Below are 17,000 nucleotides of genomic sequence, written 5' to 3' on the forward strand. Positions count from 1 at the left end.
TGTATATAATGGCGCACCACTAAACACACAGATTTACTAGTATACAGGTCATTGGTTAAGAAAAGCATCGTCTTTTGGGAGCTCAGACTTTAAAGTCTGCCATTATGTTTCTTGAAATCACGCATACAGAAGTGTTCTTTTCATGAAATTCTTGTTTCTCCGCTTCTCTGGACATTTTCCTTAAGATTGACACATATCTAATATTCACAGTCCACGGCAAAGAACTCTGATAGAGAGCGGGGGGAATGGGACGTTTGCCACTTAATTAGAAGGTTCCTCCCTCCACAACGTGCAGAATGTACACAGTAGTAGTTTGCTTCTCCTGGGTTTGGTTTTTTTTTTTTAATAAACAACAATCTCCAAACTGAAACGGTTCTGCTTACTACGCCTTCCCGGGGATTTTTGCTCTTTTTCGTGCAATGGCATCCTCCACAGCCTTCAGCTGCTTCAGGAGTTCCTCACGCCGGGACAGAGTGCTAGCTTTGCCAGACTTGGGTGCAGGGGCAGATGCCGCCTCAGGAGGCTTGTTTGACACACTGGAGGCTTTACCAGACACTTTAGGTTGAGGAGACAAAGGACGTTTTCTAAAAGAGAAGAGGATGCTTTTGTTACTATATACATTGTAGCAGAAGTGAATTTTGCATTGATTCCAGCAGGAAAAATGTGACACATTGACCTAAGTTAATGGTATTACTAATAAGAATTAACTTGTAGCAAAGATTTCACACATTAAAGAAAATCCCTCAATCTTCAAGCCTTTCACAATTTCAAGTCAATCAATGACATGATAACACTTCCACGTCACATGTAAATGAATAATTTGAAACTTCGTTAAGAAAATGTATCTGACATACATGTGCTGGCTGAACGGGAGGAAATACTAATATAAAGACATTTTTGGCCCCCCTGTTTGTCAAAAGAGCATACCTGAGAATACTTGTGTTTTAGTGTAGAATACACTAGCTTCTGGAATTCTACAAAAGGACTGCAGCACTATTGTTCAAAGATAAAGTTAACCACCTAAGAGGCTATAGAGTGGGAAATGTTCCAGACCACACTTTAGTGTAACCTGTAAGTGACATCCCACACAGAGGAACACAATGTTTCAAAATGGGCTGAAAGCAACCCTTCATTAAATACTGTCTTGTGTTTAGCTGGTCTTATAATGGATTAACTGCACTCAAACCATCACTTAACCTTCAAAATCTGTCAGTACTGGAATTGGGCCCTTAGATCTGTATCCTTCTTTTGAGTATAACATGATGAGATCATACACGACTCATCTAACCATTATCAGTGTCCTTTACTCTTTGTGATCTTGGCACAACTATACTTTACAACAAAACTGACCTCCTGCAAATCGGGACTAAAATGCAACTTAATAAAATGAGCTCTTTCCCAATCCATCTTGGTGGTGATCTCATCAGACCAGCCTCTACTGCAAAGAATCTTGGTGTCATTTTTGATTCCTCTCTCTCTTATTCCGCCCACATAAATCACATTAAGAAACTTTCTTACTTTCATCTCCGTAACATATCCCATGTTCTCTCCATCCTCTCCTATTCTAATGCTGAGAAACTTGTCCATGCGTTTATCACATCCCACATGGATTATTGTAATTCCCTACTGACAGGTGCCCCTTCTAATCTTATATCACAGCTCCAACTTGTTCAAACCACGGCTGCAAGAGTCCTTACACGAACCAGCAGCAGTGAGCACATCACACCCATCCTGCTCCGTCTTCACTGGCTCCCCGCGTCTTACAGAATCGAATATAAAATCCTACTAATAACCTACAAAGCCTTAAATAACCTGGCACCAAACCACATCAGTGATCTTCTCCATCACTATGTGCCTGCCCGCCCACTAAGATCCTCTGATTCTGGCAATCTTATTGTATCCCACACTAATCTACACTCCATGGGTGACAGCAGGGCCTTCAGCTGTATAGCACCCAGACTCTGGAATAACCTATCGAAACTAATCAGGTCAGCTGACTCCATGAATTCTTTTTTTTTAAAAAACTCAAAACTCATCTGTTCAGGACGGCTTTCAGCTCTACTTGACTTTATTACCCTTCTCTCAGTTTACCTCTCTGTCAAGATGCTCATGTAACCTGTATGTGTGTGTTCTAGACCATCAATTATGTTGTCTGTTAGGCTTTTTCTCTGAATTCACTGTCGTAATCTTCTTTATTTATTTATCTGTTTTGTACAATGCTATATACTGTATACCCTGCCATTCTTTCTTATATGCTGTAAGTGCCTTGAGCATATAAATAAAATGTATTATTATTATTATTTTATTATTACTTGCAAATTTCTGCCTTCCCAATTGTTCTGAGTAGTTTATGCACTGTCTTAAGTGTATGCTCACAACTTTCATTACTTAAAATATATAAATCACCCAGTTTAGAGTTGCACTAGTTTGTAGTCCTGCATTCTTAAATGTACGCCTGGACATTACAGTACATGAGTATTCATTCTCTTTCAGCCAAAGTTCCCCGTTGATGATGAGATCTTCCTTCTAGAGTTCAACACCAGCATCACTTTAGACATTCCTCTCCTTCAAACATTGGTAAGTGCAGCCAAGTTCTGCTAGGACTCCCTAATACCAACAGCAGTATGCCTTTAAAATTGCTTACTATGAATGTTTAATTATATTTAGCCAAGTCAGAATTTTTTTTTTTTTAAAATCCCTCTGTTTGAAGTGGGTGTCATTATTATTTGTTATAATATTTCTATATTTATTGTGGTACAATAAAAATAACATTTTCTCTTGGAGAAAAACAACGTATTATCTATATATTACCCTGAAATGCTAATTATTTCAGTAGCCACACTGGCTTTCAATGTATTTGGTGCCTTTCATTATTTTCACCTTTTTAGCCACCACATGCATTTTTGAAGTGAACATTTAATGAACAGCTTGACAATGTGAACCATGAAATACAAGGAACTTGGTCAACCAGATTAATTCTCTTCTACAGCAAGTAAAGACCAATATTAGGAATGATAGCACAAAGTGTTATCTGAAAGTGAATCCCCACATTCATACGAACACACTGAATTAAAATTATCGTATAGAAACTTACAAATTTGTCAGGTGCTTTTGGGAAAACTAATTTTAAAAACTTACTAAAGGTGGTACATAACTGAACAAAAAATAACAGTAAGAATAATGAAAAATAATGCCAAATGTAAATATAGAAAAGATTATTAAGAATAAATGCTCATGTGGTCATACAGGAAGTATTTAAATTCTATACATTTCTTGCATTTCAGTTTCACAATTAAGCCAAGGTTTGTTCAAAAACGTCAGAGGAGAGCAAAAGTTGTGTTTATGACTCTCTGCCTTTTTCAATGTTCTAAAACAATGTATGTACTTCAATATTGTAAAATTGCAAACATTCTCTGTTATCTTTACTAAACATATAGGCATATTATGACAACTCTCAGGTGAGTAACATCAAAAACACCACCATATTTTACAGAATACCTTGACTATTTAAAATTCAGGAACAAGTCAGATAAAATACTGGGAAGTGCAACTTATTAACAAACAGGCTGAAATCTCTGCTCCATGTTATGGTGACAACATGGTTAAGTGTCATATCAGTTTAGGCCTATTCATCTTACTGTAGTTTAAGGGCCTTTCTTTTGAGTTTGGTTAGACTTAATGAAGCAAGAATGCAATTGTTTTCATTCTCTATGTCTGAGAATATTTAAATTATTTAAAGAGAATACATCTATTGAAAAATAGACCACTGGTATTCCCGAAGAGTCAAACAGGAAATGCAGGAAGAACAAAAAAGTTTACATCTACACCAAGGAAAAAAGGAAACTGCATGGTTCAGGTTCCACCTCTAGATATAGATGTACTGTATATACTTTGCTTTTTGTCCATTGTGGAAAAATAGGGTATCTTATTCAAAGTTGTATTCTATTTAGACAATGCAGTAATATACAATGACACCTTGGTAAGTGCTGCATTTCTGGAACCAATGAATAGCTGTAACAAAAGTCGCACTATCTGCCAGGATGACAATCAGGGAAATAATTAATAGCACTGTGTGAAAACAATTTTGTAATACCATTCTATAAATAAAAAATGAAATAATCAAAATTCTTTAAAGTCTGCTATTATGTTCTAAATTTAACTACAGGATGTTAAGGTAAAACAAGAAAAGTCAGAGGTTAAGTTAAATCTATTCTATTAATTCAAGTGAAAAATAAGCTTAAGCAGAAAAAACACTTTTCATAAAAGATGACAAACCGTTCAGGTTGTGCAGGTGAGGGTCTCTGGTTTTGTCCCCTTGGACGGTCTACTTTGGGTGAAATTGGTCGCCCTGGCAATCGTCTTTCACGTCCTGCATAAGAGTGAACCAAAATTAAGTTTTCTTCCACCTTTTTTATTGTAATGACAAACACGTAATTTAGATTTTACTGGAGTTCTGCCACTGCACCGATATTTGTTAAAACTGCAATATATCCCAGGTTTGTGCTTAGAGAACAGTAGACACAGCTTACCGAATCGCAAAACCACTTGTCAGTTCTGAAGCTCTAAGAAAACAAGTTATAAAATGTTTTGCAATATTAAGACATATTTAAGCATATCTCAGGACATTTCTACAAGAACACCTTTAAAGATATGATTTATTCAAATAAACTACATATTTGTATTTGAAATGTGTAAAGTGTGTGTAGGTTCTCTTCTGGGTACTCTCTTTTTCCTCCCACGTCCCCCATGGACTTGCTGATTAGGCTAATTGGTGGTTCTAAATTGGCCTTGGGCAAGTCTGGGGTTCAGATTATCTGTTATGTTGCAATCCACAAGTTGTGCAAATTTACACTGCATTTATTATAAATGAATTTTAAAGTATGCAAATATATTGAAACTGAAACAACAAAATTAATTTCCTGGTTAAGTACACGAAAGCAAGCATTCTTGCATGAGACACAAACAATAGCTTGACTGTTTTCTTAATGCTGCATGCTGTCCTACTGGGTGCGGTTTTATACAGAGTAAGAGAGACATGTTTTAGAGAAAAGCAATTCTGTTGAGTAAATTAGTTACATTCTGTTATGAAGGATTTTATATAAATTATTGAATTAAGAAAAAGAAATCACACAACTATCTACATTAAATGAAACATCATACAAAATGTTTTGTATTAGTGAATTATTTTTAAATGTTTGGCACCAACTACTAGGTTATTCCCCTACCCAAATTAATTACAGGACAGAGAAATTCTTAGTTAGCAATGTAAAGGTCACTTAATAATGCCCAAGAGATATAAAAGTGATTTTGTTACAAATTACAGATTAGATGAGCAGGATACCATTTTTTATATATTTAACAGGAAAACAAAGAAAATAATGAAAGCAACTCTAAAACTAATATGAATATATACAAAATGAAATATAAATTAAATGGATAACTTTATGAAAGAATCAAGAATTTTCAAATTATATGAATACAAAAGCAGTGAAATGCTAAATGGTGAAATACTCTGCACTTGCCCTTTGTAATCAATACATGTTTTAAACTAGAATTTTAACTTTAATAGAAAAAGCAAGTATATACAGGAAAAATATTCAAAGTAAAACAGTGATGAACGATTCCACTTTGTAATGGACTATATGTGATTATACAATACAAAGTACAACATACTGGTGTGCTCCGAGGAAGGTTCTGCATAATATATACTACCAGTGAAAAGTTTTAGAACACCTCAGTTTTTCCTTCACATTTAATCAGTAGAAATGCAATGAATGACCTAAAATGGTGAAAAGGTAAGCACTAAACTGCCAGAGGTTAAAACTTTAAGTTAACAAAAACTGAAAAGAGATATCAGGATATTACAAACTGGCCTTCTTCAGGGAACAACTGATAGGTTACACCCTACAGATGTTCTGCTGCAATTAAAGTAAATGAAGCCTTGAAGTTGAAACAAACAAGTTGCACAGGTGTCCCAACTTCTGTTGATTACTTAAAAATCCTCTCTCTGTCCTAAAGCAAAGCTGGAACACACAACATCAATACAATGTACAGTAACTGTAATCATGAACTTGAAACACATATGTTATTTAACCTGTAATCTTTTCTAAACGTCAACTACATCACTACCTACATATTAAATGGTCAACTAATATAAAACAGGCTTGGGGTGAAAAGTTTATGTCCAGGGCACCTAAAAGGGGATGACCAGAATCAGGTCAAAAAAGACCATCAAGTACAGGAATAGGTTACCATATGAAGAAACAGCAAGGGTTAAGAAGTCTTATATTAGCAGTTAAAAATGTAATAGGAGTATCTAGTCTACATGTATTATTTCCTCTGAAAAATTGTTCACCAATAATTTCCAAACACTCCACTAAATGGCAGATTAGATTAGTGAAGTCAGATTGATTGACTAGTCTAATTGTAAATAAATAATCCTTAAGGAGAAAAACAACCTCTAAAACATGTAAACACCACAGGTGCATTGAAATACAGATGTAAAGTTGAATTGAATTTGTTTTGTGCCTTACCTCTTTCAGGTGACAGAGCTATTCGTTTGCTAACAGGAGATGTAGGCCTTTCTTTATCTGAAGGCTGGTATCTCTTCCTATTTCCTTTTTCTGCTTGCTAGAAAGCAAAGAAACACTTATGTAACAGAAAGCACAAGATTATACATAGAGAGGGCTTCCAATACCCTAATAACTAAAATACTTTGTCACTTTACAATATATTTTAGAGATCTGTTTAAAACAAATCCAGTGTTCTTGGTGCAAGTCCCACTTCATCTCTTCCACACTGTCCATGTAGAATCTTCTATTCATCCCGTTTTAGTCCCACAACCCCAATGACATACAGGTTTAGTTAACTGGTAGGTCTAAAGTGGTCCCTTTACAAGTATATCTGCTGTGACCCTGAATTAGACTGAGCAGGATTGAGACTGTCAGGTGACATTTTTACTCATTTGTCTATTTAAGGGAAACTTAAGGATAACTGATTAATTAGAGAGTGGCACTGCTGGTTCACTGCCCCTGTCACAGTATCTGGGGTGCTTTGAAGTTAGATTGATTGACTAGTCTAAACTGGCTTGGTATGACAGAATGTGGGTATGCATATGAATGTGCCCTGGGAGGTCTGCTGCTTTATCCATGGCTAGATCCTGCGTTGTTCGCACCACCCTGTAACTGAATCATATTCATTTAAAAATGATGGATAGGTGATTTGTTAGCAAAGAAAACACTATTATTTTCTGTACTGTTTTATGTAATAATAATATTGATTTTATTAAAATAAGTTGGCACTAAGCCATTTCAGAAATGGTAGGTAATTCTTAGGAAGTTACTACATCTGAACAGTGTGATGAATATTTAGTGTAACTACGTGACCCTGTGTTAAGATATAACCGGTTGGAAAATGACTGAGTGACCAGTTTTTTCATAGGCCAATATAAAAATGTGCAAAAAATTTGAATTTAGAAAAAATACAAAGACAGGTGCAATAAACAAACTATATTGTCAAAAATATAGTACAAGAGAACAACAGGAAGTCTTATCACAGTCTCAATGACATTCTAAAGTTTCATGGCCCCTTAGCTAATAATTTACCTTTTATAACCAGCAGTTACTTCAGCAGGCATTTAGGAATTTTTAAAATGTTTCATCACCAAGCTGTACTGACAAAAGAAAGGAAGTGTGCATCGACACTCATGTGCACCGTTCAATATAGACAGATACGTGGAAAGTCCTATTCTAACCCTTTTAATATGTAAAGCTGTACTTTGTTTTGGACCACTTACAATTACTCTTTTTCTATATTAGCTATAGTGAGAAGTCAAGCAAAATGACACCTTTTATTGGCTAACTAAAAAGATTCTAAGATGCAAGCTTTCAAGGCAACTCAGGCCCCTTCTTCAGGCAAGATGTAATGATCATTGATCGAGTTGCCTCGAAAACTTGCATATTGTAATCTTTTTAGTTAGCCAATAAGGTGTCATTTTGCTTGGCTTTTCTCTACATTCTTAATGGCCATCATGGTACAACACCATAGTACTACGGATATATTAGCTATATAAATGTACTGTCTGAAACATTTTAAATAATATACTGTTTACTTTCTTCTTTTATTTTGATTTCACTGTATGAAACAAAGGATGTGCCATACTAACATAAGTGTCAGCACGAGTAGTATTCATTTTAATCTGTTTTGTTGGAGGCAGTTTGTAGAAGTCTGCCAAAGTACCTTATTCAGAAGTGTCAGCTTGATGTCTTTGTGAGAGCCATAACCAGACTGGACTTGTGGTGGTGCCTGAAGTTGTTGTGAAGTTTTACTGCTTGCTCCTGTTTTTTGGCCTGAAGAGGGTCTAGCAGGTTGAGGAGGTGGTTCTTGTTTCTTTCTCTCCTCTTTAAAGGGTTCTTCCTTTTTGGGCTTTCCTATAAAACAAAACAAAGAACATGACAGTGAGTAGAGATGAATGCATTGGTCAGCCTCCTGAATTACAAGAAGTCAGGCTAATGCGCCATCTGTGAGACTGAATGGAAAAAACCATTTAGTATAGAGATCAACTACCAGATAACTGGCAACAAATAAAGAACACATCAGGCTTAAAATGGGCTACCATTCTTGTACCATATTTTGTATAGTCTATAACCTGATTAATCCAAAACAAAAGCAGGACTAACTTGCATGTTTAAATAACAAAGTGATTGATCACAGAACACACCTAACAAGGAAGTGTGTCTAATGTTGGTAGCTCACTTTGTTACTTCTGCTTTCCTACACCATAACTCTCTATATGATAGAGCTAGCTAAATCAGTTACAGTGGCTTATTGTACTTTACACTCAGTTATTTCCTATCTACTTTACCTTTTTCTTTCTTTTGCTGAGCCGGTGTGGGTGAGTGAGAACTGGCAGAGGATACTGGACTGGCAAGGTCTGCATACATGTCCTCAGAATCTGCACTGCGTATGGAACTACTGCTTGAGGAGGCACTGGACACAGATGACACACTACTTACACTCAAAGATCTGAAATTCAAAATCATATTTATTTTTAGTAAAGATTTATATTTTACAGAACTTATTTGCTTATGGTACATGTTTGAAATATTTTGGTAATTTAAAAAGTGAACATTTTATCTGAGACTTGTCAGAAAACATGCAAACAGTACAATATTTAAACAAACTGTGAAAAAATATCCAGATACTTTCAATAATCTAACTGTATACCACATGGTGCCATAACCACACAAACATATGTAGATACTGTATATAAGCCTTTTCCCAGTTTAACTTTGAGCTAAAATTTTCACTGCTTTTGCTGTATAATATTGACTGGTAGAAAAGCTGAATGCCCTGCTCTCCTCAGATTACAGCCTGCCAGGGCCATAGACGTCTAGTAAGTTGTCTTATTTTTTGAATACTGTTCCAGGAATGCAGAAAAGCTTTCATCTTTCTTTTTAGTGAGCATCTGTGTTTGAAGTTTCCTCTGAAAAATTCTGATTTTTTTTTCTTTTCCATTTTAAATCTTGGATTTTACTTATCCAAGTATTATCCAATACTTATTATTTTTATGTTATATTCCACAATTACTCACTCTGTATTATGTTGCCTAGAGCTACCTGACCTTCTGTTTTATCATCCATCACTGCCTACATTATCTGTGCCAGATTCAAACACTACTTCTGCCACCATTCTCTACCAATCACACCCAAAGTAATTAACTTCTGCTGCAATTACCCATTTGCAGGCGTCAAGGAGAGATCAGCCTATCACTTTCTGCCAATAAAATCAGGAGCATTTTCTTCCCTGCATTTTTATGTTTTTCTGAGTGTAAAACATTTGATTATATAGTGTTATAAGTAATCTACTACACCATCTAATGTACCATCCTTCTATGGAAACATTTACCTTCAGCCGACAGACAACTTAATGTTATTGCTACCCAACTGTAACAGTGCATGGGTATTTTTATGAATACTGGAAAAGAAATGTGACCTACTCTGCTGATTGTTACAGGTACAAAATGGGGATATAGCGCAAAAAAAGAGCACAAGTTAATTCCACTTTGAAACATCAGCATATCAACTAGTTTTATAATCAATCATATTATTACATACAATAAATAGCTTGCTCTCCTTATACATAGATTTTAACACTATTTCCCCTTTTTAAAACTATAATGTAATAGCAAAGGTTAAGGCAAACTATAATAAAATCAAACAGCAAAATTAAAAAAATTCAAACATACCATACAGTGAAATAAATTAAACATAAATATCATACCTGGATTTTCTGTTATAAAAGAAAAAGAGATACAAAAAAGTATTTGTAATTACAATATTAGATACAATCTCAAATAACTTACAATCTACATGTTTAACACATATAAAGTGTGTATTAAATTTGAGAAATTCTTAATGAAGATGTTTTAAAGCTAAACATCCCTGTAGTAATTTTCAAAAACAAACTAATACCACTGAAAGCGCAGGCAAATGCCTTCAAAATGCCTACAAGTTTGAAAAGCAGGTTATAAGATATGTCAACACATTTAAGTCTTTAATTGAAAACACACTGCTAACTTTAAATTATAATGTTAAAACACACAATTATAGTACATTTACAAAATAGCTACAAAAATCACTAACTTAAAGGTAATTTTAATTTTGGATTTTGGCTAATGTAATATTAAAATTAGCAAGAAATGAAAGTAGTGTTTTTAGGGTGAAGCAAAAGTTCTGATACAATTTCATACGGATACAGCAATTATTACTTATTACAGGAATTACTACTATTATAGCAATAATGGAAAATACAATGGATACTCCTGTATCACAGGAAACAATAGCAGGAAAACAGTAATAGTTTAAATGCAAACCTGGACTTTCTGGAACCTGATGGAGAATGTGATGCAGATGCTGAAGAGGAACGTGATCGTGATCTAGACACTGAGTGAGAGGGAGATCTGGAACGTGAGCTGGATCCAGAATAGCTGCTGCCACTGCCACTCCCGCTCCCACTCGCAGCTCTCCTATAACAGAAAACAAAAATGATGACATCAGTGAGTAGCAATGCAGACTATTTCACCATCATTTTTTAAACCAAAAGAAGAAAGCTACATCAAACATACAGTACAGGCCAAAAGTTTGGACACACCTTCTCATTCAGTGTGTTTTCCTTATTTTCATGACCATTTACATTGGTAGATTCTCACTGAAGGCATCAAAACTATGAATAAACACATGTGGAGTTATGTACTTAACAAAAAAAGGTTCAATAACTGAAAACATGTTTTATATTCTAGTTTCTTCAAAATAGCAGAGTGAAGGCAAAGGGGCCAACAAGTGCTAAACACCTCTGGGAACTCCTTTAAGACTGTTGGAAAACCATTTCAGGTGACTATCTGTTGAAGCTCATCGAGAGAATGCCAAGAGTGTGCAAAGCAGTAATCAGAGCAAAGGGTGGCTATTTTGAAGAAACTAGAATATAAAACATGTTTTCAGTTATTTCACCTTTTTTTGTTAAGTACATAACTCCACATGTGTTCATTCATAGTTTTGATGCCTTCAGTGAGAATCTACCAATGTAAATGGTCATGAAAATAAGGAAAACACATTGAATGAGAAGGTGTGTCCAAACTTTTGGCCTGTACTGTACATTTGATCACATTTACACTTGTAAATTTGTCATTCAGCACAGACATACTATGTTTGCTTAAATTATGGATTTTTGCATTAGCTAATACAATGTATGCTATTCCTTATGTTTTTGTCCTATCTGGTTTAAATGATATAACAGTAATCAATAAAAGTAGTGACACAAAAGTCATACAGTTCATTATACTGAAAAACTGCACAATATATACACAGTGGATCTAGACTGGTAATTATTTTAGTCAAGATTAAAATCTTAAATTCTAAGTGGTAATCGAGAAAGTTCTACCTGGCCCTGTCAAGCAATTTTCCTATTTATGCATGTTTTCTTTAAGTATAGTGCATAACACTCTAAATACAGAAAACTAAAATAATAAAAAAAACTTAATAAACATGACAATACAAATTGTTAAATAATCTACATTTTATTACATCCACATATAAAAATAAATCACTCAACAACTCCAGAAAGACAGCTGGTATGTTGCCTAGGCTATTCCATCCATGGTCAGATGGAACTGCAACAATACAGCACGTATGTGGAGCATATACAATCTGAATGGATATTAAAAAGGCATCTTCAATTAATATGTGGAAAGAGGAGACAGTATCATAGATTGGCAGGCAATGACAGTAGCTCCTATTGTTATAAAAATAAACAAGACTGTGTGTTTCAGTTATGGAAGAATGATTTTTGGACTGATCATTAAACCTGTTTAGAAGAAAATAACTAATTATTCTATTTTGACTGAAGAGCAATGTATCAGCTCTCTGCACAAATATCTGAAAGGTCAAAAAAGTTTGCAGAATCTCTCTACACATTTTATGTTTTAGGAAAGTGACTATAAATGTGTAAGCTTAGGATTGCCCGGGAATTCCCCAGAAGGAGCTGGAGTTTGTTGATAGGGATAGGAAAATGTAGTCTGCACTACCTGGCCTGCTGCCATAACATCCTACACAAACAAAAGCAGACGGAAAGTGACATCTGAGTGAGTGATTGATTATAAGAATATATAAGTATAAATAATTCCAAAAAGGTTTTAGCTTATACAATTAACCTATATTACAAATTATTAAAAATATTTAGAACATTCTTTATGAAATATATTAAAGTTGCAAAACACATCTATTTTTCAATTCATGACACAACACTCACAATGTTGATAGAATTTAGGATCCTAGGGGGCCAGAGACTATTCTAGTAGCACAAGGCATGAAACAGCATGCATTTGATGAGTAAAGTCAATTTGGCCAGGTATTACTTATTATTTTTTAATTCACTTAACCTTCATAAAATATTGTCATGTAAAGAATGATGTGTTCTTCAAATACAGTTCTCTGCTTGTAGAACGAGATTCTAAAATATATGTTCAAATTATGCTAAGCAAGCTTCAATATTTATGCTTACAACAATATGGAAGTAGCAGTTGGCATCCACTCTATGATATCCTTGAACAGATATTAATATTAAACAGTGTTACCTCTCCTAATCTCTATCTGCATACCCTAACATTCCTAGAATTAATTTAGAAAGGGGTTCTCAAAGTTTATGTATTTGCTGCAAACACACCACCCATCCCACCTCCACCCACTCCATATTGCTGAGCATGGTGTCTGGAAAAGTGCTTATTATGATGCCTGTGTCTCTGCCTATTCTTATGTTATAGACACTCTTTTGAAATGTATGTCAAAATACATAATAAGAGCTTTATCAATCCTACAAAATTGTGAACTGACAGTGTCAGTGGTAAGGGTATCTTCCATAAAACATTTAAACAAGATGTATAAATAACCTGTAACTCAAACAAAAAGTATGACAAAACACTGGTAGCTCTCACTTACTGTACATTCTACAAGTTCATGAAAGTGTTTGAGTTTTGATGCTTTGCAATGCTCTGTGGATGTGTCAAATTTGAGTATTTAGTGGAAGGCAATATTTAAAAATGTTAATTTGTTAAGGCAAATACTGAACACTTACTGAGAGACTGTTTTTAATGAAACCTCACAGGGCAAAACCTTTGAGAATCATTGGTGCTATGCTTTAGCTAGCTCTGTTAATAGTCTCTTGTATGAAACACTTTTTGTTAAGTGCTTTGTTCCATAGACAACAGTTTCTGCAAGGCCCTACTTTTTTATGCAATGTGGATCAGGTACAACAAGTGTAAATCATCACTCATGAACTATTGTTAAAGGACAAACTAAGCTGATATTCACACCAGGCAAAAATACAAGTCACACAGAAATCCAAAATCCCTAAAGTTATTGTCAAGATACTTGACCATGACATAGCATTTTACTGCATTTACATAGTTTGGGCACAGGTATGTGGGATAGCAGTAGATCTGTGGGAGTCACAAGACTCTGACTAAATACTTTCATGCTTACGATTTACCTAATTTCTACAGTGGACAGGGATAAGGCTGCCTGTGTGATGAAGTTGGTAAAAGTGAGATAATAAAAAAGGTATATACTTCTGGCCTTAAGAAAAAAAAGTACTACTATGCAGCATTTTTATAAGATGATGTTTTTATGTCATAAGAGAGACCCAGTCTGCAAATTACAGCCTAAAAGCAATTGTTTCAGCATCCCTGATCCATCAGCTTTTCAGCATATCTTTTACATAGCGTTTATGTGTTTCTAATAATATGGAGGCTAAATCTGCACACACATTCCAGGGGTGGCAAAACAAGCACAGTATTCATCTAAGTGTAACATCTTTTGCTTTGTACATCACACAGAATGCCACATAGCTCAGAACTACATTTTATTGTTTTCAAAAAATGTCTGATTATAGACATTGACAAATTTATTTGCACTCCCAAGCTTTTCCAAGGAGATTAGGCTAGGTTAGGTTAGGTAGACTTTATTATCCCGGAGGGAAATTTGTTTGAACCTGGAAAGTACAAAAACAGAAGACATTGTTACAGAGATCCAATAGACAACCAAAGTTATTGCATAAACAAAAACTCAAGATTGGTACAAAGAATAATTACTTTCAACAGTACACAAAACAATAATGAAGAATTTAACATTTAGCAACATCCCTACAAGTAACAGAATTTAAAATGCTTATAGCTCCAGGAATAAGAGTTCTTAAATCTGTTGTTCTTTACCTTTGGAAACCTAAAACTGCAGCCTGATGGCAACAGCTGGAATTTAGAGAAAAAAGGACGGCATCTGTCAGAAAGAACTGAGTTGGCTTTTTTTCTAACCTGTCTGTAATACATTCCAGTGATAGAGGTTTCTGTGAACCATAATTTTACTGAAAATGTTTTATAATGTTGTTAAAATGGTTTATATTCTTATGGCTTAGGTTGCTAAACCAACACATAAAAGCAAATGTAACAATAAAGGACCTATAAAAAAATGTCATTATTGTTTTGTCCACTTTAAAACAGTTGAATCATCTTCTAGCTGCAGATGCTTAAGTACCAGATATGGATTAAAAAATTAAGGCAGTAGAGTACTGCCAGGTTTTGTTGAAACATATTTTCAATACACTGGGAACAAGAAATAAGATTATGAATGTTCCTGGTGTACGTGTATGTGTGTGTTAATCATCACAGTCTAACACCATGTCAATTAAGCTTCAGGGATATCAATCTGTCCAGTTAGAAAGCATAAATAATTGTAAATCAGCTTTACCTGCTTTGGTGCAAATGAAAGTGACAACAGGTACACTGGAGAAGCAACAGCAAGACAACCCCCAAAAAGGGAACAGTTTTGCAGGTGATAGCCACAAACAATTTGCTCTGGGTCAGTAATGATCTGGGGAGGCATACCTTGGAGTGTCGCACAGACCTCCACGTGGTTAGGCTAAGGCACCCTGACTGCTGTTAGGCATCAGGATGAAATCCTGAGTACCACTGGCAGACCTTTCGCTGGTGCAGGACATTGCACGGCCTCATGTGGTCAGAGTGTGTAGGCAGTTCCTGGATGATGAAGGCATTGATACTACTGACTGGCCCGCGCGTTCCCCAGACCTGAATCCAACTGAGAACCTCTGGGATGTTATACTGTATATCTGTGTATCCAGCGCCTTCAAGTAGTGCCACAGACTGTTCAGGAGCTCAGTGATGCCCTGATCCAGGTCTGGGAGGAGAACCTCCAGGACACCTTTCGCAATCTCATCAGTAGCATGCCCAGATGTGTCGGAAGGGCATACAGGCACGCGGAGGCCATACACACTACTAAGTTACATTACAAATTGATAATATTCACATAAGTTGGATCAGCCTGTGATTTATTTATATATATATATATATATATATATATATATATATATATATATATATATATAGATCAAAATGATATATCAAAAAAATATATATAAAAACACACACACATCGTACTGCCACTTTATTAGTTACACCTTACTAGTACAGTGTTGGACCCCCTTTTGCCTTCAGAACTGCCATAATTTTTCAAGGTATAGATTCAACAAGATGCTGGAAACATTCCTTAGAGATTCTGGTCCATATTGACATGATAGCATCACACAGTGGCTGGAGATTTGTTGGCTGCATATCCATGATGAGAATTTCCTGTTCCACCACATTCCAAAGGTGCTCTGGAGGCCACGGAGTACAGTTAACTCATTGTCGTGTTCAAGAAACCAGTTTGAGATGATTTGAGCTTTGTATCATGATACGTTATTCTGCTGGAAGTAGCCATTAGAAGATGGGTACATGGCAGTCATAAAGAGATGGACACAGTCAGCAATAACACTCAAGTAGGCTGTGGCAATTAAACAATGCTCAGTTGGTACTAAGGTGCCCAAAGTGTGCCAACAAAATATTTCACACAGCATTACACCACAACCTCCACCACCACCCTGTACTATTGATAAAAGACAGGATGAATCCATGCTTTCATTTTGATGTCAAAATTGGACCCTACCGTCTGAATGTTGCAGCAGAAATCAAGACATATCAAACCAGGCAACTTTTTTTCCAATCCTCTATTGTCCAATTTACCCCGTCCATTTTCACCCAGACAACTGCCGATCACAGTTTTCCCTTTTTCAGACCATTCTCTGTAATCCCTAGAAATGGTTGTGTGTGAAAATCCCAGGAGATCAGCAGTTTCTGAAATCTCAGACCAGCCTGTCTGGCACCATCAACCTTGCCACAATCAAAGTCACTTAAATCATCGTCGTTCCCCATTCTGATGCTTGTTTTGAACTACAGCAGATCATCTTGACAATTTCTACATGCCTAAATCCATTCAATTGCTGCCATGTGACTGGCTGATTAGATATTTGCATTAGAAAGCAGGTTAACAGGTGTATCTCATAAAGTGGTTGGTGAGTGTACATAGATAGATAGATAGATAGATAGATAGATAGATAGA

At 35.5% G+C, this 17,000-nt stretch overlaps 1 protein-coding gene across 2 annotated transcripts in view; it reads right to left on the reverse strand.

The window, feature by feature from the left end:
* Positions 1-332: 332 nt before the first annotated feature.
* zc3h18 (zinc finger CCCH-type containing 18) overlaps positions 333-17,000 on the reverse strand; it is a 160,302-nt gene continuing 143,634 nt past the window's right edge. For both annotated transcript variants that reach the window (XM_039763519.1, XM_039763518.1), the window contains exons 14-20: positions 10,874-11,026; positions 10,282-10,290; positions 8,864-9,024; positions 8,239-8,429; positions 6,534-6,630; positions 4,276-4,369; positions 333-584 (exon numbers count right to left, since the gene is read on the reverse strand). In XM_039763519.1, the coding sequence (XP_039619453.1) occupies positions 383-584; positions 4,276-4,369; positions 6,534-6,630; positions 8,239-8,429; positions 8,864-9,024; positions 10,282-10,290; positions 10,874-11,026 (907 nt within the window). In that variant the 3' untranslated portion in view covers positions 333-382. The remainder of the gene's footprint in view (positions 585-4,275; positions 4,370-6,533; positions 6,631-8,238; positions 8,430-8,863; positions 9,025-10,281; positions 10,291-10,873; positions 11,027-17,000) is intronic.

This window comes from Polypterus senegalus, chromosome 9 (assembly GCF_016835505.1).
Source record: "Polypterus senegalus isolate Bchr_013 chromosome 9, ASM1683550v1, whole genome shotgun sequence".
NCBI lineage: Eukaryota > Metazoa > Chordata > Cladistia > Polypteriformes > Polypteridae > Polypterus > Polypterus senegalus.